This window comes from Xyrauchen texanus, chromosome 42, assembly GCF_025860055.1.
Source record: "Xyrauchen texanus isolate HMW12.3.18 chromosome 42, RBS_HiC_50CHRs, whole genome shotgun sequence".
Taxonomy (NCBI): domain Eukaryota; kingdom Metazoa; phylum Chordata; class Actinopteri; order Cypriniformes; family Catostomidae; genus Xyrauchen; species Xyrauchen texanus.
In genome coordinates, this window is record NC_068317.1 from 33,180,397 (window position 1) to 33,204,867 (window position 24,471).

The window sequence follows — 24,471 nt, forward strand, 5'->3', positions numbered from 1 at the left end:
TGCTCGCACCCGCCCTGCTGCAACGCGAGAGCAGCGTGCTCTTACCCCCAAACAAACAGCAAAAACTGATGTGTGCAGTCTTCAACTATAGAGGGAGAAGAGGGGAACACGCACCGTCTGCGGCTTTCAGTCATTCTCTCTCTTTTTTTTTTAGAAATATAAATATATAATATTTTCTATCAGAAGAGAAAAATAGAACAACGTTCACTGCACACTGCCTAACTGATTCTATCTCCTAACAGAGGAAAGAAAGTTTTGACAGGGTTTGTGAAACACACAGAAACAGAATCGCTCTGAAAAAAGAAGTATCTGACGACACCTGGTGACGTATCCATTTATAGCCTGGCCGCAGGTGCATCTAATGATTACATCAGCCGAGGCTATAAATTCCGGTCAATGTTCATTGACGTGTTCCACACATTATTCAGCTCGGCTCACAGCGAAAGCTGTTCCCCGTAGCGCTTAGCAGCGCAACATCGTAGTGAAGCTTTTTGTAAAGGGAACATCGAATTTCTTCAATATTTACCTAAAAACAGAATTTATTGTGCATTTGCTTTATTTCATAACATACTGATTTATAGGACATTTGACAGATTCTCTGCTATAGTTAGAATGGAAGAACTCCATCATTATTCACTGTCATTATAGTCTGTTCAGATTAATAAAGATATACTGTAACTAGCTGCAAGAAAATAACAGTAAATAACAGCATGTCAGTCAGATCACAAGATAATTGTTAATCAATTTGATCAAGCAATTATAGGATAGAAAATGTTTGCATGGTTCAGATAACATGAGATATGATAACAAAGCTGATTTGTTGTCAAAAAATTCAATATCAATTGGCATTTGCTGTAAATTGTTCAAAGTTTTATTCAATAATTCATCATAGCACTTATAAATTCTCTAATGTGGTGATAATATTAGTGAAGATAGCTGTTACAGAGATCATTAATAAGATATTTAATGTCCATTTTAAAACCACACAATTTTCATCTGTTTTTAATACATTACTGTATGTAATTATGTACACCAATTGTTCCTAAAACAATTATAATAATTGTTAAAGTACAAATGCATAAATACCTCAAGCATTTCCTCAAAATAAAGAACATAATAACAAAGGAATTTCAGCATAATTATAATAAATATTAATAAAATTAAAATAACAACAAACTTCTGTTTTGACCCAAGGGATGCTGTTATGTGTCTAAGTCTAAGAAATGTAATGCAATTATAAAACAGTCAGAGTTATTTAAATTTTTTTGGATATTTTGTTTTACATTACAGATAAATATGATGAGTTCAGGCCAAGATTCAAGCAAAGTTCCAATCACCAAGGAAACTTGTTCAGATGAAGATGGAAATCCGGTTCGATACCGTCTGAAACTGAGAGAAGACCTCACTGATGAATCTGAACAATGTAGAAAAATGACATTTGGAGAGAGAGACAAAAATAAACCCCATAAAAGGATTCTGATGGTGGGAGAAACCGGCACAGGAAAAACAACTCTGATCAATACTATGATCAACTTCATCTTACGTGTTCAGAGAGAAGATAAAGTTTGGTTTGAGATCACAGATGACAAGAGCGATGGGAAAGCTCAAAGCCAGACATCTGATGTCACTGTTTATGATTTATATCTACAGGAGAGTTCAGTTGATTTAACCATCATTGACACACCAGGATATGGAGAAACTTGTGGTATAGAGAATGATGACAAGATTGCCATGAAGCTGCTCAGTTTAAGCAAATCTGCAGAAGTTCATGAAATAGATGCAGTGTGTCTGGTGATTGATGCAACACAAACACGACTCTCTGACAGACAACGATACATATTTGATGCTGTTCAGTCTTTATTTGGCAAAGATATTGCTGAAAATATTGTCTTGCTCTTCACACATTCAACTGGAGCTCATCCTAAAAATGCCCTGATGGCCGTTAAAGAGGCCAAAATCAAGTGTGCTGTAAATGAGAAGAATCAGCCCGTGTATTTCCTGTTTGACAACTGTCAATCAGATCCCTTTAATGAAGAATATCAAACAATCCAGGAACAATTATGGAATCTCAGTTTTACAGGAATGAAGGGATTCTTCAAGTTTCTTGACGCAATACAACCAAGAACCTTGAAAATAACTCAAGATGTTTTAAATCAAAGGAAGCAGTTGGAGGAAAACATCTCCAAACTAAAATTACATGTTCAACAAATTGAACAAAAACAGAAAGAGTTGAAAAAAACTCAAGAAACTCTTGAGAAACACAAGAGAGATGTAGAGGACAAAAAATATGAGAACAAAGTTGAAGTGACCTACAAAGAGAAGATTGACACAGATCCTCTGTGTTTTGTGACCCAATATGCAACGTGCTGCACCGTCTGTAAGGAGAACTGTCACTATCCAGGATGCTGGTGGGTTAAAAATCTCTCATGGTGTAGTGTGATGAAGAATTATCACTGTACAGTGTGCACAAATAAATGCCACTACACCAAACATGTCAAAGAAGACAAAATATATGAAACAAAGACAAAGAAGGAGAAGAGAACAAATGAAAGATTAAAGAAAGAATATGATGATAAGATTCATGATGTTGAGTCTGAGATCAAGAAACTGGAGGAAGATCTGCAAGAATTAGAGAAAGAGAAGATAAAGCTGGTGATTGAAGCTTTTCATTGTGTTGAATGTCTGGAGATGATCGCCCTCAAGACTGATTCTCTGTTCACTCTTCAGCACATTGATTTTCTCATTGAGAAGTTGAAGGAAATCAATGAACCTGAGAAAGCTGAAACACTGAAGAACATCAAGAAGAGATCAGGAGAAGCAAGCGCCGGAGCACTGGAATACATGAAAAAAGATTTTTAAGAAATTAATAAAAAATATGAAAATGCATTAAAACATTGAAAGAAAATCAGAAAATTGCATTCTTATTTAAAACAGAAAATGATTTCATGAGATTTGTAGCTAATCATTGATTTAATTCTTTGTAATTGCAATAATGTTTTCATAAATATGTTTTAATTTGAAATAAACTAATATTAAAAGGCTAATCTGACAAATCCAGTTATTATTTTGTCTTTATAAGCACTTATCAACCTGGTCTCTTGTGAACATGTCTGTATTTGGTGGACTGATAAGAAGAGTTTGTGCCTTCAAGGCCAAATATACTTCAGTGTTCTGCATTCAAGTAAATCACACACACAGTGAACATGAGGCATATTTTATCATCAGCGCAGTTCTCTTTGCATCAGTTTGATGCATCTGCTATTGACTAAAGAGAATCACAAAGCAGTGTGCATGTGTCAAACATGTCCGTATGCGCTCATGCATGTTTAAAAGAGTGTACTTTGAAAGTCTGAGTGCTCAAATGTGCACTAGATGGAACGGCACTTGAAATAAGTATAGCATACACAATCCTTTACACACAGAGTTTGTCAAACCAGCCAATCAGATCTTACTAGATTGAGAAAGTGTTCTCCAGTTTTGTGTGGAGTAAACTCTTGATGAATGTTCCATATAGAACCCAAAATGGTTCTATTAAACACTTCATATTTGGAACCCCTAAAAGGATCTTTTCAAGGGTTCTATGTCATGTGAAAATGATCTATATAGAAACTTTTAGTGGTTCTCAACATCATGACATCTGGTAATCTTTAAATTTAGTTTTTGTTTTATTACCAGAAGAACGTTTAATGGATAATTTTATTAAATTGTTTATAAACTTAATATACTATATCACTAATAAAGTCAAATTAAACTTCACTTCAGTCATCTTCATGTCATCAGTTTGATGCAGACTCTCTGCACTGAGGGGTCTTGACAGCATATAGATTTAAGGATGGATGTGTTGATCCCTGAGAGTAAGAGGAATATTTAATAGATGTGCAGACAGTGTGTAGTCATTAAAAACAGAAACAAATTAATATTTAAATCTTAAAACTTACACAAAGAAGAGGAGGAGTGTTGTGTTTTCTCTGCATAAAGATGGTCGAACAAGTAATATTGCACTCCAGAGCCACTAGTTAGATGAAGAAAGTGTCACAGCAGGACACTGAAGACAATGCTTAAAATGTAATGTCAATTACTCACATAACTATGTGTAAATGTTTGTTTTAAAAAATAAGTGAAACCAAATTTGGCCAGAATGTGTACATTTATAAATATATGTAAAATAAATAAATAAACATACCTTTTAAAGTGCAGATCTTTAAAGATAGTTTGCAGATGAATTGCTCATATTTGTTGCATCTTTATACCTGCAGTGTTTAAATTCCCCCCTCAGATTATTCATTAACAAGCTGTTTCTGCTTTCTTTTAAACAAAGTAAGCCTCAAAGACTCAAATAGCCAATAAGTATTATTTTTCATGACTTATCTATCAGGCGTGAGCATTATTCAGGCAATCCGTGTTTCAGCTCCCAGAAATGCTTTGTGGTATGTATAGGAGCAAAGTCGAAATTCACTTTCCTTGATCCTATGGTGCAAGAGAACGGGATCGTACACGTGAAACACACTAGGCCAGAAGTCTGTGAACACATCCAAGTTTGATTGTCACAAGCACAAAAATACAAAAAGAAAAGGCTTTATATCACAGAAGTATGTATATGTAACTCCTTAATACAACTACAGCTTATAAAATGTGTCCTCCTAACCTATCAAAGTTACCTTTCGTGTGCTTTACACAGTAAAATAACTGTTTCTCTTTCCATACTGCTTGCACACATTTAACCTATTTGAAGACGCTGCTATTTTTCCTCCAGCAGGCGCGGTCAGCTGAAACTGAAACTGAAACTGAAACCAAAATATACGAATGCCTGCATTACATAACCAAAAACAAAAAACTAATAAAGATACACTTTAAACCCGTAATACTTAAAATGAAATAAAATAAACAACATGCAAATAATATTAATATACATAAATTACACAAATTATTGATTTGGCTCTTACACTATGAATAAATTATGCAAATGACTATGTACTGCTCATAGCTTTACTGTTTGCTCATTTTATTTAGGCTGCTGTTATTTTATTAGCTGAACCTTGCAGTTATTTGTCATTTAGTAATTATTCAGAGCTTATCTTATATTTAATATGTTGTTTTTGGTTTTCAGCATTATTTTGATTTGTATATCAAATAATAAGGACCACGCGAGGTACAGAGTTAATGCGCATATGTGGATATGCTGTACGATGTGTAAGTAATTTCAAAATATAATTTTGACATTGAATAGGCTTGTCTTGCAAATGTTACTAGATTTTCGCTTTGTAATGAAGTCAGCGTGGGCATGTTGGAGCCTAAGACGGCCACCTATATCACCTGTAGGACTGGCTGGTAATTACACAGCAGCGGGCCGGCCCAAATTACCCAGCAGCCCCTGATTTCAGGTGCTACTGGCACGTGGAATCAGCGTTTCCATAGGAACGCTAATCATGCCAACTTTCAATGGACATGCATTTTCCACAAAGCCCGAGTATTCAATCAGGCAACACGTAATCAATGTTTCCATGGGAACCCTGATTGTTTCCATGGGAATGCTGATCATGCCAACTTTCAGCTGGCGAGTGGCACCTGTTCCTTGTTTGTTCATTCCTATTTTAATGACATTGTGTGTCGTGTCCTGTCCAAAATATCAACATTTTAATTACATGTCTGAAACATAACAAAGCGTAAGCCCGTTTATCGGTCCAATGACGGTCTCCAATAATACGGGTGAAGGTCTCTGCACGTTACTGTCTTTCTTGTTACGCAACACAACAATATTAAATGAAATACATTTTCTCTTATGTATTACCTCGTTATTTCATCTAACTCCATAAATGAAAAAGGTTTTTAATGATATCTGAGTATCATTAAAAGTGAGCGAAAGTTTGATTATTCCTTTAACTCTTTAATTATATTTTACCCGTTTAGATTAAGAAACTATGTCGCTTTGAGGTCCTCGCGTGTTTTCTCTACACCGCGGGTCTCACGATCACAAGCGGCCAGTATTGGATCATCAAACAGAGGTAATTACTATATAACTGAGATCGGTTACGTTCACGTACACACAATCAAAGATACTTCAGTATAGCCCCATGGAATTGCACACACTTGAATGTAACTTAATGTTTTCTTCAGTAGAGGTCACGGCCACTATTACAGATGTAAGTTGACCAACATAACTTCTCTTATAATAGCTTTGGATTGGCCATGCGTGTTTCCCACGTACACTTATCTGGAGAAACATCAAATTAAAACAGAGGTAAGACACCCAGATTTAGATTGGTCAAGCAGCGTTTGCTGTTCTAAACGGAAATTCCCTTTTTGTCTTTGCAAACCAAGTACACTTGAATCGATGCCAAATATTAGTCGTCACTAATCTGACGCAGACTTGCGGTAACATACGAATCGTTTAATCTGTTTGGGAAACACAATGTCAGAGTCAGTCAGAATAAAATCAAATGTTGACAATTTATTGATCAGGTAACATAATCAATTCATCAATTCCAATTAGACAGTGATAATCAAAGTTAGACATTTTATCAAAACATAAGAAATTCGAATTGCAATCACCTGGTATAAATTACAAACAGTAAACTGTTTGGGTTCGTCTGATTACAGAGAGCTCTGAGCAATGTGTCGCCTGTCCTTAAATACCCAAACCATGGACAAAGGGAATTTTGGGAGTGGTTAGGTTTGGAAGTCCTGGGGACATACTTCATTAACATACAAGCAGGGATGGAGACAGACCTCCAGAATTATAAAGCATTTGGCAAAGACCTTATAACTTTGCTGTCATTAAGTTTTACAAACCTGGGAATGAGAGCACTATACCAGACGCACTGAGACATTTTAAATGATTCCAAACATGTTACACTAGTGTCAAGGTTTCGTGTCACCCGCACCATGTTTCGTGTCACCTGCACTGTGTTTTGTGTCATCTGCACCATGTTTCGTGTCGTCTGCACTGTGTTTCGTGTTGTCCGCCCCGTGTTTTCTGTTTCACCCGTCACTAGTCACTTTCCATGTCACGCTCCCTTGTTGTCTGCCCGTGTTTTCTGTTTTACCGTTCACGCTCCCGGTCATGTCTTCCTTGTTGCCCGCCTGAGTCTCACTGTCCATGTGTGAACTACACTTCCCTTCTTCCCGTCTTTTCCGGCCCTGTCAGTGTGTTATTGTCCGCACCTGTCTGTCATTTTGTCATCACCGTGTCTCTTTATTTAAACCCCACTGTTTTCCCTTCCTATTGTCGTGCATTGACGTTCCATGTTTTCGCTCATGTCTGTTGTGACTCGCTCTCTCCGTTCGTGTTCCCTGCCAGTCTGTCTGTTCTTTCGAGGTTACCCTCCTGTCGTTTCAGGTTTACCCTACCCTCCGTGGATGTGCGCTGCTCAGCCACTCCTGCACCCCTCCAGTGTTTAAACCGGTATTCTTAGTTGGTGTTTTCCCATCGTGGACCTTTTACTTTGTTCCTGAGTTTGTTTATTTTTGTGCTTATTCAATAAAACCGCTCTTGGATCCTAACACTCGTCTGCCTCCTCCTGTTCCTCACAAGTCATTACAACTAGTTACATTATTTGTATACATCAGACATAGACTTTTGTTACATACAGATCTTAGGTGATTCTGAGCTGAATGGGGGAGAGAGGAGAGAATGGGACAGATGTGGAAGGGCAACAATGAGGTGTGAATTTGCAGTCTTCGCTCAGTGGGGTGTGGTGCCTCAGGAAGAGTTGCTAATTGCGAGAAAGTTAGTTTGTTGATTTTCTCAAAGATCATACATTTGCTCTTTGCCTTTGAATGCAAACACATTGGCACCCTGCCTTACACAAGTATGCCATCAAACTACTGGTATATGTCCATTTTTATTTGTATTTATGTTTTTGTGTTTTTAGGAGGAGGTGCCATTGATTCGCCAGTGGTGGTGCATTCAGCTGATGGAGAGGTTTTGCCTAGAAGGGTATGACAGACTCTACAGATAAAATTTCAGTAACTTCACTGTTGGCAAAGTGATACTAGAAAGTTGTTTTAAAAATAGAGTGCATATACATTTACATATTTTCCAAAGTTATGGACAGAGATTTGCATACTGGACAGAAGAAGCATCCCAACTCCTTCAGGGAACCCTTGAGCCTGTCTTTAGGGTGTCAAAATCCACCACCACAAAACTGTTGCCCAGCAGAAGAGTTGTGGTTGAAGAGGACACTGATAAGGTAAATGATTTTAGTGGTCATATATCAAGCAGTTGCATGCATGCTGGATAAATAGTTTAATTAGTTTACATGCCATTTATATATATATCATTTATTTCACCATGTGCAACAGCCGACCATTGTAAAAGACCTTCATACAGCTTGGCACTGGGTTCACAATCACAGAGACTTATTCCATGGGGATGTGAGAGAGCCTACATTTCTGCAAATGAACAGTGATGAACAACAAAATGCCCTCAGGAAGGTCCTGGAGGTGAATTCTCCAATACAAAGGATTACTTTTTGTTTATATTTCAGTTTCAAGAGGACATGGAAATTTTTTTGTCATACTGTGTTGATGAACAAGGCCTGAAGGTCAATGCCATGTTCCAGTGAGTGAGTGAGTGAGTGAGGGATGGAAGCAATTCATTAATTTATTAAATAAATTGAATGAATAAATAACTTTATCCTGTGTGTTTCTTAAATGCAGACATTTGTTAAAGTATTTTGAAATAAGTAGAACATATCTTTAGAAAATAAAATATTAAATGTAAATAAATGCGCACACACACTTATATACACATATGTATTTCCCAAATGGGTTCTAACAAATGTAAACTATTTAGTTTAACAGCAGCCCTATGTACTTTTCATGTCTTTTCTAAAGCCTGAGGCTTTTACCTCTTAATCTCAATACATGTGAATTACTTCCGATTAAAAACAGTACGATACAATTTGTGGTATTTCAGTTAAAAACTGTTACATATTTGGGGATACAAATAACCAAATATAACTCTATATGTGTTACGATTCCCTGGTTGTCTGCCCCGCGTTTTCCATGTCACCGTCACCATGGTTCCCGGTCCTCAACACTATGTCATTGTTCGCACCTGCTTGTTATTTGTCATCATCCTGTATGTGTATTTAAACCCTGTTTGTTCCCCCAGTCCTTGTCGATCGTTGAATGTTGTAGGTTGATGTATGTTTATGCTCCTATGTTTTGCCTACCTTGCCTTTCTTCCCGTGTTCGTTCCAGCCGTGTGTTTCCCTAGTTCCGTGTTCCTCCATTGTGCTCGTGTTTTAGTTTCAGTTTTGTCCCCCCGTGAATGTTTTCTTTTGTTCCTGTTAATTTTGTATTCACTTTGATTTATAAAATAAAACCGCACGTAGATCCAACCCCTTGTCTGTCTCCTCCTGCATTCATCATAACAAAATGCACTGCTAATTTGAACACAATTGTTACATAAACAATGAAACGGCTTAATTGCGGGGCTGCAGAGAGACCTATCTTTGAAAGGCAGAGATTTGCTTGTTAAATCAGAGGGTCTGTCTCGCCTAATTAATACCACTCAGGCATTGTACATTGATAAGCCCACGTGTAAAGTAATCAATGGGATATTAATTACATTTTTATGGAAAAACAAATACCATTATTTGAAAAAGTCAGTGATATTAAATTCTCACAAAAAAGGTGGCTTACAATTCATTGATTTCAGCTCACTAAATAACACAATTAATAAAACTGGCTTAATCGATTCCTTAAAAAAACCACCTCTATTTGGAATATTTTCCCTCAACTTGCCTTCTCACAACTTGGTGGTGCAAATTTTCTTTTTTTATGTAATTATGGTATTCAAAAAGTCCCTGTCAAGCTATCTAACTTTCACCAACAAGTTCTTTTGGCATGGACTTTTGGCACTAAACTTTTCTCCTCATCTGTGTTACATATGGAACAATAGGAAAATTCTATAATTTTCCTATTGTTTGTTATAGGAAAATTATTTTTGTTCTATATTTGTTCTTTGTTCTATAATTACTGGTTCAGTAATGGAATATTTCATGTAAGACAGCTCTTTAATAACGATGGTTTGCTTTTTAGGTATACTGAATTTCATTCAGAATAACAGTTATGGATGCTGTTCCATCTGGCTTACATGTGATTTTCAAAAATAATACTCTCTCTTATGGGTTCATTACCCTCTCCTGAACCTGTCAGCACACCTATTGGTGAGATATGTTTCACTGAAAAAAAAGGAAGGAATCATAAAATAAGAGCTCTATTCCTTGAGAACATTGTCTCTGCCCCTCCTATAATCTCATATTGGACTCTTTGATCATTTATATTGGAAAAATATATGGTCTATGCAAAAAAGCTTTTTCCTCACAAACAAAGTAAAAGAAATATATTTTTAATTAATTCACAATATTTACCCTGTCAAAAATGTCTTAAAGAAACATTTTAGATCTGATTTTGACACTAATTGCTCTTTTTGTCACAATGACACTGAAACCTCTCTTCATTTGTTTTGGTCGTGCATTACTTCTTTGCAACTTTGGGAAGATGTTAGTTTGTTTATCTAAAAATCTAAGTTTTTCAAATAATCCTAAAACTGTTATTTTTGAATTTGTTGAAGCAGATCCAAATGCCTGCTTTATAATAAATTTTATTATTTTCCTATGTAGATTTTATATTCATAAATGTAAATATTTTTAATTGTAAACCTATTTTTTTGGTATTCTTACAAGAGATAAAACAGTATCTGATTACAAATTCATCTTCACTTAACAAAAAAGCACTCAGAACATGAAGGCTACAATTTGCACGGCCTACAAACATTTTAATTTAATTAATGTGTAATTTTCTTTTAATTTAAATAATTCCCACTTTCTTTTTCTTTCTTGTTTATTATTTTAGTTACTTTTTAGTTTTGTGTCTTTTTTGAGTTATGGTGTTGGTAAAGTAGTTTCCTTAACTATTCTTATATTGCTGTTATTCTTTATATTTATTGTTGTGTATTAACTTTGTTGTACCACACTGTGAACTGAATGTTCACATTAAGCAATACAAAAAAAAAATATATATATATATATAAAAATATATAAAAATATATTAATTTATTTTTCCATATATTTTATTTTATCAACTTAATTTGTGCCACATATTAACCTTGAAATATATTTTACAAAAGTGTATTTTTTATTTTATTTTGATTATTAACAAGAAAAAAACATACAAAACTATCGTAGGGGAGAAGAAAAATGCATCAATAGGAACAATACAATTATTGTCTTTATATCAAGAGAATCACTAGATAAGCTATCTCCGGTACTGATCGGGTACAAGTGTGCCGCACAAGCCCTCAAAAGTGAAGACAAAATGTCTCGATCGCCCCCCGGTGACTGGTCCTAGTATAGGTCATAAGCCCCGCCTCCCCATGTTATTCAACGGGACGTGAGACCAACTAAACAATTAAATTACACTTCACATATCTTTTTTCCAAAGATAGTTTCTGTCATTTACTGTTGTTTCTATCACGTTGCTGTCATTTCAAGTGTTTGTTTTCAAAATAAGTTTGTTTTTAGTTATTTGATGCTATAAAAACGGTGCTGTGACATCATGATTGACAGCTGTGATTGACAGGTTCTCTAAGCGAAGTAGTCACTGAAGCACCAACTGACGTTTTTTCGGGATCTTCAGAGGACTGAGGAGATTGGAGCTTTACATTTAATATCTAAATTTCTATAATTAATTATTTCACACCGTCATAAGTCAGAAGTCAAAAGTGCAGGGGCGTGTGCTTGCGATTGATTCAGCGAGAGTGAGGGCGGGGCCTTGATTTCGCGGCTTTACTTCCTGCTCACTACTGCGCAGGTCTGGTCCCGAAATCGCAACTGCGCAGACTCAAGTCTCAAAATGTCAGCGCCATATCGGGACACTGGCGGCTTCATTTCTCACCAATGGAAAAGAGTGAAGGGGCGTCGTCCATCTTTTTTTACAGTCTATGATCGGGTAGTGTCAAATAAATACTGTCTACAATTGCGCCTCTTTTAATAATATGTCTAAACCTCTGAACGCCAAGGCTTCAAAAACATATAACATCCGTGTCACATTGAAAATGTAATCTTTATATGTGATATCTTATGTATTTTTTTATTTGTCCCTTTGTTAGCAATATGTCCCCACTGTTGTTATTAAATATATATATATATATATATATATATATATATATATATATATATATATATATATATATATATATATATATATAGTTTAATGCAATAAAAAAAAAAAAAAGACAGGACCAATCAGAAAAAATAAATAAAAATAAAAAATGTAAATTGTTTCGACATACTTCAGACAGGAAGTAGACGCATTTTCGCACATGCGCAGTACCAATCGTGTTTCCGGTACAGATTTTTTTTTTTTTTTTTTTTTTTTTTTTTATTGAACATACTTATTTACAAAATACAATTTACAAAATCTCTCGTTGGGAGACTCATGTGCAGAACATAAACACAATTAAATAAAACAAATTCCGATAAAGAAATTAAATACAAATGAAACTAAAATAAAATAAATTAAGCAAAGGCACTTCAGTCCATAAGGCATGTCAAAGTTCTTCACATATATAAATTGTCCTCAGTCTTTATATATTCTTAAAAGAAAGTTTCGTGGAAGCTTTACAAATTATAATGACAAATATTTTGAGACATCTTCACATAGAGAGTAAATGTTATCACTGGAGACTTTCAGAAGATTCCAAGAAGCAAAGTATTCCCTCAGTTCAATTTTAAACAACATTAGAGATGGATTTTTATTTTGCCATTTACATTTATGAATATGGTATTTACCCATAATTGTTATGATATTGTAAATTCTAAAGAGTTCCTTCGGAAGGTTTTCATTACCAAAAATAATTTGCTCCACCTTTTAATTGTATAGTTCTCTCCATTTTTATTTCCAGCCAATTCATGACATCTTGCCAGAATCTTTGTATCACTGGACAAGAGAAAAACAAATGTTCAATAGTTTCATCTTCCTGGGAGCAGAACATACATGGCTCCACTTCAAAACCAAATCTTTTTTTAAGCATTGCTGCTGCTGGATAATATCCATTTATCATTTTGAATTTAATTTCTTTTATTTTAGGAGGTATAGGCCATTTCATGAACCTGATGTAATTATTTGTTATTTTTTCATCGTAATGTCTTATTTTTGTATTCTGGTCAAAGTCATGAAAAAGTCTACATTTGAATATTTTTCTAATACAATTATTGTTAAATTTTTTGCTATTCAGGGGAATTTGGTTTAGTTGCAGTATAGGCAAATTTATTTGACTTTTGGGATAATGTAAATAGTTTTGTATCATATTTAATAGGGCTATTGGTATTGCTTTACATACCTTGATATAATCCCTAATTAAACTTTGTATATTAAATTTTGTTTTAAAATCCGAAAACCTAAGAAAATTACCTTGTTCATCTAATATATCTGTGGTGAAAATGATACCCTTTTTAAACCAATTCCTGAAAAAAAGTGTTTTCCTACTTATTGTTATTACTCGTTATTCCACAAGGTGGAGCCATGTGGTGTAAAATTATGAGTAAATACCATCCTCCAGTAATGAAGAACTTGTTTATGATATTCAGACAGTTTTACTGGCAATTTTGATACCTCAAAATCACACTTTAAAAGGAACTCCAAGCCTCCCACTTTATCAAAAATACTTTTGGGAATATGATACCATAGAGAATCAGGTTTATCTAAAAAGGCTTTTACCCAGTTAACTCTAAAAACTCCAACCATAGATTCAAAATCAATTGTTTTTAACCCCCCTTTATTATATTTCCGGTACAGATCGAGTAGTGACAGTGCGTTTCATTTAGAGCACGTAAGTGGAGAGTGTCTTTTTTAAGTTCCCCTCTGCTCGCTCAGCGCCGGTCACTCAACCCAGAATGCTCTCCGTGATATTTGGGAATCTGCGAAATAAGCAATAGGCCTGAGGTTATGGAGCTCAAACATTATATCCTAAATAAATGCAAAATATAAATCAAAGCGAAGAACGAGGATATCGACAGGGAGTGTGGAGAGACCGTGAGAATGAGCAAATATTCCATTTGGAATCGGACATGTGACATTGCCAGAGTGCATGAGGATGTTTTACGTGAACATGGAAGTGCAGCAAAAGGTAGGCTAAACTACTATTCGATAATAAATGTAGAGATGTATAAGGTATTTTTTTGTTTTGCAATCACGACCCGGTTCTGCAGGGTCTCAAATGTTAGAGCACCTCAACTGAATATGTAATCTTAATAATTATTTACATTGGTATATTTCTTTGAATCCCAGCGAACACACACAAAGATCCCTGCATCAACACTAATAAACATGTATGATCTTGCGGACCGGTGTCATCATTATTCTTTCATGTCTTCATTGTACAATTGAGCATTTGACTGGGAAAGATTTCCGATCTCGCAGAGAGTATTTAATTGTGGAATTCTCTATTAATTTATATTTGGTGCAAATCAAATGAGCACCTGTGACAGTGTTATTTGTAGTTGTAGAGATTAGTCACACATGTGTATCAGTAAATTTGAAGTAACAGAGAAATGTATTTTAAGAGTTGCAAGCTTGTAGATTTTTTTCTCTCTCCCACAAACACAACACAACAGTTACACCTTCTCAAATTCTTGATTGCAGGTGCACAAATCCTTTTCTACGAATCACAAATTAAGAAACTCTGTTGCAGTCAATGTGGTGCAAAACACATTCACACACCCGCATCAAAAAATGTGAAGACAAATTTTGCTCATCCGCAAATCAGTATGTGAATTCATCCAATGAGAGTTGCACACTTGTAGAATATTTTCTCACAAATAATGTTTTTTTCTTTGATAGTTTTCTAACACGAGTACAAAACTACAACTGCTTGAATCTGCTGCTACAAACACTGTTTTTCGCGCGCTCTCCCTTTTGCACCACATGTCTGTGTAAAATATGGAGCAAAAGTGATTTGTGCACTGTTCAGAGATCAGAGAATTTTGGCCAAACAGAAGAGCTCGTTTGGGCGCCTCTCCTTTTTTTTAATTTTTTTTTTTTTTAATTATTATTACAAATTATACATCACAAAAACAGGGAGCATTCAACAATGTAAGACACAGAACAAACTTAAAGGAACAAGGACAAAGAGCAAGATTCAAGACCGAATATGATATATAGATTCATATACATATATGCATATACACATACATACATAAACATACATACATACATATATAAAACACAAAACAAGGATGTACTAAAACAACAAATACTTTGACATAGCAAAACATAAAGCTTCAATCTTTCTATTTTCTTTTTTAAAATATTTGAAGCTCTGGAATGATTTCACAAAATCACATAAAAATAAATTAAAGGAGGGCTTGCTTTTTTTCCATTTACATGTATGAATATGATATTTACCCAGCAACAATACCATATTAACCATGTCAGAAATTTGGGGATTCAAACTGTTTTTATAAAAAAGGATATCTTGTAGAACAATAGGAGGAATTGTCTCAATTTTTACTGATAAACATTTATATCAAGCAAAAATTGTGAAGTAAATTCACATTGAAAAAAAAAAGGTGATTAAGTGTTTCAGGGACGGAAGAACAGAAAACACAAGGATCCACCTCGAAATTAAATCTTTTATGTAAAAAATCACCTACAGGGTAAATCCTAAATAGGATTTTGTAATGAGTTTCCTTAACCTTTGGAGCAACAGGGTATGCAAGATAAAAGGTAAAAGATTTATCTCTTACTGAAACTTCAACATCTCCTAGAAAATAACACTGAAAATCCCCAGTGATAATATGTTTAAACACTTTATATATAAGTTTATTATTACACTTTTTATCAACTAGTTCCAAATTACAAATTTTCAAGGAAGGCAGAGAAAGAACAGGCCTAGATACAGGATCAGATAAACTACTTTGAATTATTCTTAACAAACCGGTGGGTATAGCTTTACATACTTTATCATAACTTTTAATTGTAGTTCTAACACTATATTTATTAATAAATTCATTATAAGATAAAAAAAATTCCCTTCTGCATCTAATAAATCTTGAATAAAAATAATGCCTTTGACATACCAATCACTTTTATAAAGAGACTTCCTACTGATAACTACAGCCCTATTATTCCAAATAGTGGCATTGTGAGGGGTAATGTTGTGGGTAAATATCATTTTCCAAAAAAGCAGTACCTGTTTATGAAAATTGGACAATTTCAAAGGAATTTTAAATAAATCAATATCACATTTTAACACGAACTCGAGGCCACCTATAGTTTTAAAAATATGGTTAGGAATGTGGTACCATATTGAATGTGGCTTTGATAAACACTCTTTCAGCCATTTTATTCTGAATGTACCTAGGAGAGATTCAAAATCAATGGCTTTCAAACCACCATGGTCATACTCTTTAACCATATGGAATTTACGTAAATAGTGTGTTTTGTTTTTCCAAATAAATTTAAACAAGATGGAATTCACTGATTTGATTATTTTTGTGGCAGTATACAGGGCATGGGATAAATAAATAAGGTTGGATATTCCCTCGGTTTTAGTTAGAAGAATTCAGCCCAATATAGATTTGCCATTAATTCACACTTTTTCAAGTTTAGGGTCAGTCCTGAAGCTTTTGAAAATATAGCAATTCTGTCCATAACTAATGGAACCACCTCTATATATTTAAGAAATAAAACAGTGTCATCTGCAAATTGGCTTATGGTAAAAGTCCTACCAAGAATATCAATCCCTATATTATCCTCAAACCTTTTAATGAATAAAGACATTAGTTCTGCTAAATTGAATAATAATGGTGAAATAGGGCATCCTTGACGAATTCCTCATTTGTTCTGGGTGATGAGCCTTGATTAAGGGATACACTACTATAAATATCATTATAAAACATGGAAATTACTCTGCGAAACATTGGACCAAAACCAAACAATTCAAGAGACTTGAACAGAAAAGGATGTTCAATTGTATCAAATGCCTTGAAAAAGTCTAGAAATAAAAATAAACTTGACTGAGGAATTAAATAATTACAGTTGAGCATATCAAGGACTAACATGACTGTGAATACTTCTCCCTTTGATAAAAGCAGATTGAGTCTATTTGCAAAAACATGAGAAAGCAATTTAAAGTCATTTGATAAAAGAGTTATTGGTCTCCAATTGTCTAAATATAATATGCCCTTATTCGGCTTTGGAATGAGGATAATTAAGCCATGTTTCATTGATGGGGTTAATTCAGATTTAACTATACACTCTTTTAATGCTTCAAAAACGAAAACTCTTATATCATTAAATATTTTGAAATGGAGCTCTTTATCTTTTGGTGGTAAAGGTAACTTTAAGAAATCTGTGCGTAGTTTCTTCAGAGAAGAATGACTGAAGATAAGAGAAGCAGCATTTCGGCTGTATTGCATTGGGTATAAAGTCAGAGTAAAGAGATCACGGAACAATCTGTTCTGCAAAGTCTTACTACAGAACTGGTGACCAGCAGTCATCAACGAAGGGAGAAGAGGGGGGTTGAACAAATGAGGTAGTGCATTTTTTGCCATCAAAAGGAAGGCAGAAGGGATGCTTTGGATAACCATATTGTAATGTTTACGATTGCACTGAAAATTAAATTTTGTACCAAAATCTTCAGAAGATAAAACATTGCCATAATTGTCCAGTAAATGTGTGACAGACCAAATGTTGTTTTCCATCCATTCACTGAAATACAGGGACTTATTTCTAAAGAGAATGAATCTGCAATTCCAGATGGGTACATCATGGGGAGTAAAATTGTGTTTGTACAATATTTTCCAATATAACAGAACTTGTGAATGAAATGCAGACAATTTTACAGAAAGTTTTGGAACATCAAAATCACAGCATAAAAGAAAATCAATACCTTCAGTTTTTTTAAACAGTTCCCTGGAGACACAATACCAGAAGCTACTACTGTTTGCTAGAAAGCATCTTAACCATTTAGTCTTTAAGGTTCCATTTATACAATCAAAGTCTATGGCTTGTAGCCCACCATCTTCATAGTCCTTCACTATAGTGGCTTTTTTCAGATAATGGGGTTTTCTTTTCCAGATGTAATCAAAATGTAATGTATTGATGGTTTTAGCCGCTTTGTTGGAGATAGACAGAGAAAAGGCTGGGTAAAGCATCTTCCCGAGCTGGCAATGGCAAATACAAATAAAGGTATTTTTTTTTTTTCTTTCTTTTTCTGAAATCACTCACCGTTATACATTTGTTTATAGTTTATATATGGTCAAGCGGCGATTAAAATCCATATAACAGAAAGACGTGCTTTCTGACTCCTGTTGAGTGCAGCGAGTCTTACTATATTGACGAAAACGCGTCGGGTGGTTCTTCGCCTCTGCATCGTGCATTAAGGGATAATCCACGGCTAGCCATGCATTAAAGGATTTTATACCACGGGCTGTTTATATACTCGATTCTGATTGGCTGGAAGGTGTGCAGTAAAACCGTTTAATGCACAGGTAGTTCTAGTCAGTTTGATTACAGTTCGAAATTAATCCGCTACTATAATCATTGGTAACCATAGTAACACAGTTACACTTGCAAACAGAGTGAGAAAAACATATGAAAACGTTTATTTAGGTAGGCTAAATGGATGATTTTTGCATATCGTTTAATTTGTATGGTGAATTTGGCAATTTTGAGAAATGGGCCCAGGCACAAGACGAAATAGAAGACTTGGAGAAGACTTGAAAGCGGCACAAAGAATTAACACCGACAGAGCTAGATAAGATCGAAGACGACAAAGATGAGGTCAATACGAAAAAGACAACTAAATGGGCAGTTAACACTTTCAGTGACTTTTTGCACCAAAGACCTATATATATAATTATAGTTTAAAATGGATCTGCGTGACCCAACCGACACAGAAAACCACAATCTTTTCAACTTTAAAGTTTGTTCGAGTCGTTTATGGCAATACCATGGACTGATACTAAAAATAATATTGTTGTTAAAAGTGAAATTCATAATTGTTCTTCAATCGTCTCCATGGAATGATTATTATTGTAGATTTGATGCATTAATAAACTGATTTAATGCTGTCAGACTTTGGGTCTGTAAATTGAAATGAACATTTTCTGGTCAGCTGTAAAGGGTGCATTAAGTTGTCCAGAAAATGTTGCTGCATGTAATATATTTGATGGGAATGACTACTCTGAAGTTAATATAATATTATATTATTATTATTATTATTTTATCAAGAATTGTTATTTCTATAAGAATATATCAATATCCCAATCAGACAGGTTTGGTAATAATGGAGATTGGTCATAAGATATGCAAGAACCAATGATGTTTGATGATTGACACCAAACCTGATGTATTTGAAGCTGATATAGGAACTGCATCTCAAGAATATTTAAATGCAACATTGCTGCCAGAAAAACGTTTCCTGTCCAGTCATGATTGGAATGTTAATAATTAATTTTCATACATAATAAAGAAAAATATTTTATTTACTTTTTATACGTTCACATTTTAATTATGTACTGGCATTATGATCAAATGTATGAATATAATTATAATTTGTGATCATAATCAGTAATTTGAAGTAATGCATATACTGAAAATTCTTGCTAATATATGTAAAAATAGGGAAACATTACAATTGTATTTTAAATGCCCCCACCCAATGCAATATTCTAAATTTCCATGTGTTATGAAAACATAGAATTTTCTTCAATATTTGCCTAAAAACAGAATTTATTGTGTATTTGCTTTATTTAGTAACATACTGATTTAGAGGACGTTTGACAGATTCTCTTCTATAGTTAGAACTACATCATTATCCGCTGTCATTATAGTCTGTATAGTCCGTGTGGGTTAATAAAGCTGTTAGATATACTGTAGCTGCGAGGAAATAATAAATAACACCATGTCAGTCAGATCTCAAGGTGATTGTTCATCAAATGTTTTGTTGTAAAAAAAATGCAATATCAATTGGCCGTTTGATGTACATTTTTAAAAGTTTATTCAATAACTCATCATAGCACTTAAAAATTCTCTAATGTGGTGATAATATTAGTGAAGATAGCTGTTGTAGAGATCATTAATAAGAGATTTAATGGCCATTTTAAAACCACACAATTTTAATTTTGGTTTTTAATAAATTTCTGCATGTAATAATGTACACATTGTTCATAAAACAATTATAATATAAAGAAAATAATAACAAGGGAATAACATTTTAATTATAATAAAAATGTATCAAATAACACAAAGTTCTGTTTTGACCCAAGGGATGCTGTTATGTGTCTAAGTCTAAGAAATCTAATGCAATTATAAAACAGTGAGAATTATTTATCTTTTTTGTTATTTTGTTTTACATTACAGATAAATATGATGAGTTCAGGCCAAGATTCAAGCAAATTTCAAATCACCAAGGAAAGTTGTTCAGTTGAAGATGGAAATCCTGCTCGATACCGTCTGAAACTGAGAGAAGACCTCACTGATGAATCTGAACCATATAGAAAAATAACATTTGGGGAGAGAGACAAAAACAACCCCATAAAATCATTCTGATGGTGGGAGAAACCAGCACAGGAAAAACAACTCTGATCAATACTATGATCAACTTCATCTTACGTGTTCAGAGAGAAGATAAAGTTTGGTTTGAGATCACAGATGATCAGAGTGATGGGAAAGCTCAAATCCAGACATCTGATGTCACTGTTTATGATTTATATCTACAGGAGGGTTCAGTCGATTTAACCATCATTGACACACCAGGATATGGAGACAGACGTGGGATTGAGTTTGATCAAAAGATTGCAATGAAGCTGCTCAGTTTAAGCAAATCTGCAGAAGGAGTTCATAAAATACATGCAGTGTGTCTGGTGATTGATGCAACACAAACACGACTCTCTGACAGACAACGATACATATTTGATGCTATTCAGTCTTTATTTGGCAAAGATATTGCTGAAAATATTGTCTTGCTCTTCACACACTCAACTGGAGCTCACCCTAAAAATGCCCTGATGGCCGTTAAACAGGCGAAAATCAAGTGTGCTGTAAATGAGAAGAATCAGCCCGTGTATTTCCTGTTTGACAACTGTCAATCAGATCCCTTTGATGAAGAATCTCAAACAATCCAGGAACAATCATGGAAACTCAGTTTTAGAGGAATGGAGGGATTTTTAAATTTTCTTGACACAATAAAACCAAGAACCTTGAAAATAACTCAAGATGTTTTAAATCAAAGGAAGCAGTTGGAGGAAAACATCTCCAAACTAAAATTACATGTTCAACAAATGGAACAAAAACAGAAAGAGTTGAAAAAAACTAAAGAAACTCTTGAGAAACACAAGAAGGATGTAGAGGACAAGAATTTTCAGTACGAAGTTGAAGTGAACTACAAAAAGAAGATTCCCATCAATCCTGATATAGGTGTTTTGACTAAAGAGGCGACGTGCTGCACCGTCTGTAAGGAGAACTGTCACTATCCATATTGCTGGTGGGTCAGAGATCTCTCATGGTGTAGTGTGATGAAGAATAATCACTGTACAGTGTGCACAAATAAATGCCACTCCAACAAACATGTCAAAGAAGACAAAATATATGTAACAAAGACAAAGAAGGAGAAGAGAACTGATGAAGGATTAAAGAAGAAATATGAGAAGATGATTTGTGATGATGAGTCTGAGATCAAGAAACTGGAAGAAGATCTGCAAGAATTAGAGAAAGAGAAGATAAAGCTGGTGTATGAAGCGTATCATTGTGTTGACTCTCTGGAGATGATCGCCCTCAACACTGATTCTCTGTTCACTCTTCTGCACATTGATTTTCTCATTGAGAAGTTGAAGGAAATCAATGAACCTGAGAAAGCTGAAACACTGAAGAACATCAAGAAGAGAGCAGGAGAAGAAAACACCGGAGCACTGGGATATGTGAAAAAGAGTTTTTAGATATGAATAAAAAATATGAAAACGCATTAAAACATTGAAAGCAAATCAGAAAATTGCATTCTTATTTAAATAGAAAATGATTTCATGAGATTTGTTGCTAATCATTGATTGTATTCCTTGTAATTGCAATAATGTTTTCATAAATATGTTTTAATTTTAAATAAACTAATATTATTATTAGAGATATTCAGAAGCTAATCTGACAAATCCAGTTATTATTTTGTCCTTGTAAGCACTTATCAACCTGGTCTCTTGTAAACATGTCTGTATTTTTAGGCGGACTGATAAGAAGAGTTTGTGCTTTCAAGGCCAAATATACTTCAGTGTTCTGCATTCAAGTAAATCACACACACAGTGAACATGAGGCATATTTTATCATCAGCGCAGTTCTCTTTGCATCAGCGCATGCATCTGCTATTGACTAAAGAGAATCACAAAGCAGTGTGCAAGTGTCAAACATGTCCGTATGCGCTCATACATGTTTAAAACAGTGTACTTTGAAAGTCTGAGTGCTCAAATGTGTGCTTGATGGAACGGCACTTTAGATACTATATCACTAAGAAAGCAGAATAGCCATATAAAACACATTTAGGTATTACAGTATTTAGTAAAGCATTTTTAATAGTTTGTATTTACAATAACAGAAGCAATAAATTACATTTTATAATTCAATAGTTAAAAGAATTGACATCATAAATCCACAGGTTTGTAATAATAAGCTAAATGTCTAGTTAGTAGTTATTATCAAAATAAAAATCATAAACATTAAATCAGTTAACATTAACCATAAAGTTACAAATATAACCATAAGTAAGATTAATAAATAAGCACAAAACTAAGTTAAAATAAATAAATAAAAACAAATGACCTATGAAAATCTGTTACAGAATAAATGTGTTGTCAGTCGAATGGATGTGTTGATCCCTGTGAGTAAGATGAATATTTAATAGATGTGCAGACAGTGTGTAGAGTCATTAAAAACAGAAACAAATTGGTAATTACATCTTAAAACTTTCAGTTTTTCAGTTTTTAATGCTGTCACTCACAGCATTGAGCTGTGAGTGACAAACCTTGGGTGTTGCATCATTACACGGACACTCAACTTGAAAGCAGGGATAAGATCAAGGAAGATCCAGAGAGAACAGAAACGTTTAGCTAAATGGATGATGAATGACGAGCTTCAGGTATGAGATAATCACAAGTTCAATACTGACTGCAGTCTCACAATCTCAATCAGTTCATCTCTGAAATCCTCATTCCTTGCAGTGCAGAAGACTGGTGGACTGGCCATAGGGAGAATCGGTACTTTTCGGTGTGCCGGCCACCAAACAGACTTGTATTGTTAACTAGAATGTACATTTCCTGAAGAAAATGTGAGTGGTGCTTGCTGTGGCAAAACTCGTCAAATAGCATTTTATAACTGCTGAGATATGTGTTTTTTTACTCGGTTGCTAGGGTACCCCCATCTGGTTGCTAGGCAGTTACCATAGTGATATTTATCAAGTCTCCATGCTATCCTGAGAAAAATTAGTCATCCCGGAAGTGTCTACGATGTTCTGATCCAGAGATATGTGATTTGTTACTTGGTTGCTAGGGTAACCCCTCCTTGTTGCTAGGCAGTTACCATAGTGATTCTAATCAAGTGTCTTTGCCATCTTGATTGAAATGAACCAACCCAGAAGTCTCTACGTTTTTCTGATGCAGAGATATGTGATTTGTTACTCGGTTGCTAGGGTAACCCCATCTGGTTGTTAGGCAGTTACCATATTGATACTTATCAAGTCACCTTCCCATCCTGATTAAAATAAATCAACCCAGAAGTCTCTTCGATTTTATGGTGCAGAGATATGTGATTTGTTACTCGGTTGCTAGGGTAACCCCATGTGGTTACTAGGCAGTTACCATAGTGATACTTATCAAGTGTCCTTGACATCCTGATTGAAATAAACCAACCCAGAAGTCTCTACGTTTTTCTGATGCTGAGATATGTGATTTGTTACTCGGTTGCTAGGGTAACCCCATCTGGTTGCTATGCAGTTACCATATTGATACTTATCAAGTCACCTTGCCATACTGATTAAAATAAATCAACCCAGAAGTCTCTTCGATTTTCTGGTGCAGAGATATGTGATTTGTTACTCGGTTGCTAGGGTAACCCCATGTGGTTGCTATGCAGTTACCATAGTGATACTTATCAAGTGTCCTTGACATCCTGATTGAAATAAACCAACCCAGAAGTCTGTACGTTTTTCTGATGCTGAGATATGTGATTTGTTACTCGGTTGCTAGGGTAACCCCATGTGGTTGCTAGGCAGTTACCATAGTGATACTTATCAAGTCTCCTTGCCATCCTGATTGAAATAAATCAACCCAGAAGTCTCTTCTATTTTCTGGTGCAAAGATATTTGATTTGTTACTCGGTTGCTAGGGTAACCCCATGTGGTTGCTAGGCAGTTACCATAGTGATATTTATCAAGTGTCCTTGCCATCCTGATTGAAATAAACCAACCCAGAAGTCTCT

At 34.7% G+C, this 24,471-nt stretch overlaps 1 protein-coding gene and 1 pseudogene across 2 annotated transcripts in view; both read left to right on the top strand.

Annotated features, from left to right (window-relative positions):
* The window catches only part of LOC127634937 (uncharacterized), a 44,586-nt gene extending 41,550 nt beyond the window's left edge, over window positions 1-3,036 (top strand). For both annotated transcript variants that reach the window (XM_052114701.1, XM_052114702.1), the window contains exon 4: window positions 1,291-3,036. In XM_052114701.1, the coding sequence (XP_051970661.1) occupies window positions 1,297-2,859 (1,563 nt within the window). In that variant the 5' untranslated portion in view covers window positions 1,291-1,296 and the 3' untranslated portion in view covers window positions 2,860-3,036. The remainder of the gene's footprint in view (window positions 1-1,290) is intronic.
* A 10,927-nt stretch (window positions 3,037-13,963) lies between these two features.
* LOC127635050 (uncharacterized) lies at window positions 13,964-21,950 on the top strand (annotated as a pseudogene).
* The last annotated feature ends 2,521 nt before the right edge of the window (window positions 21,951-24,471 follow it).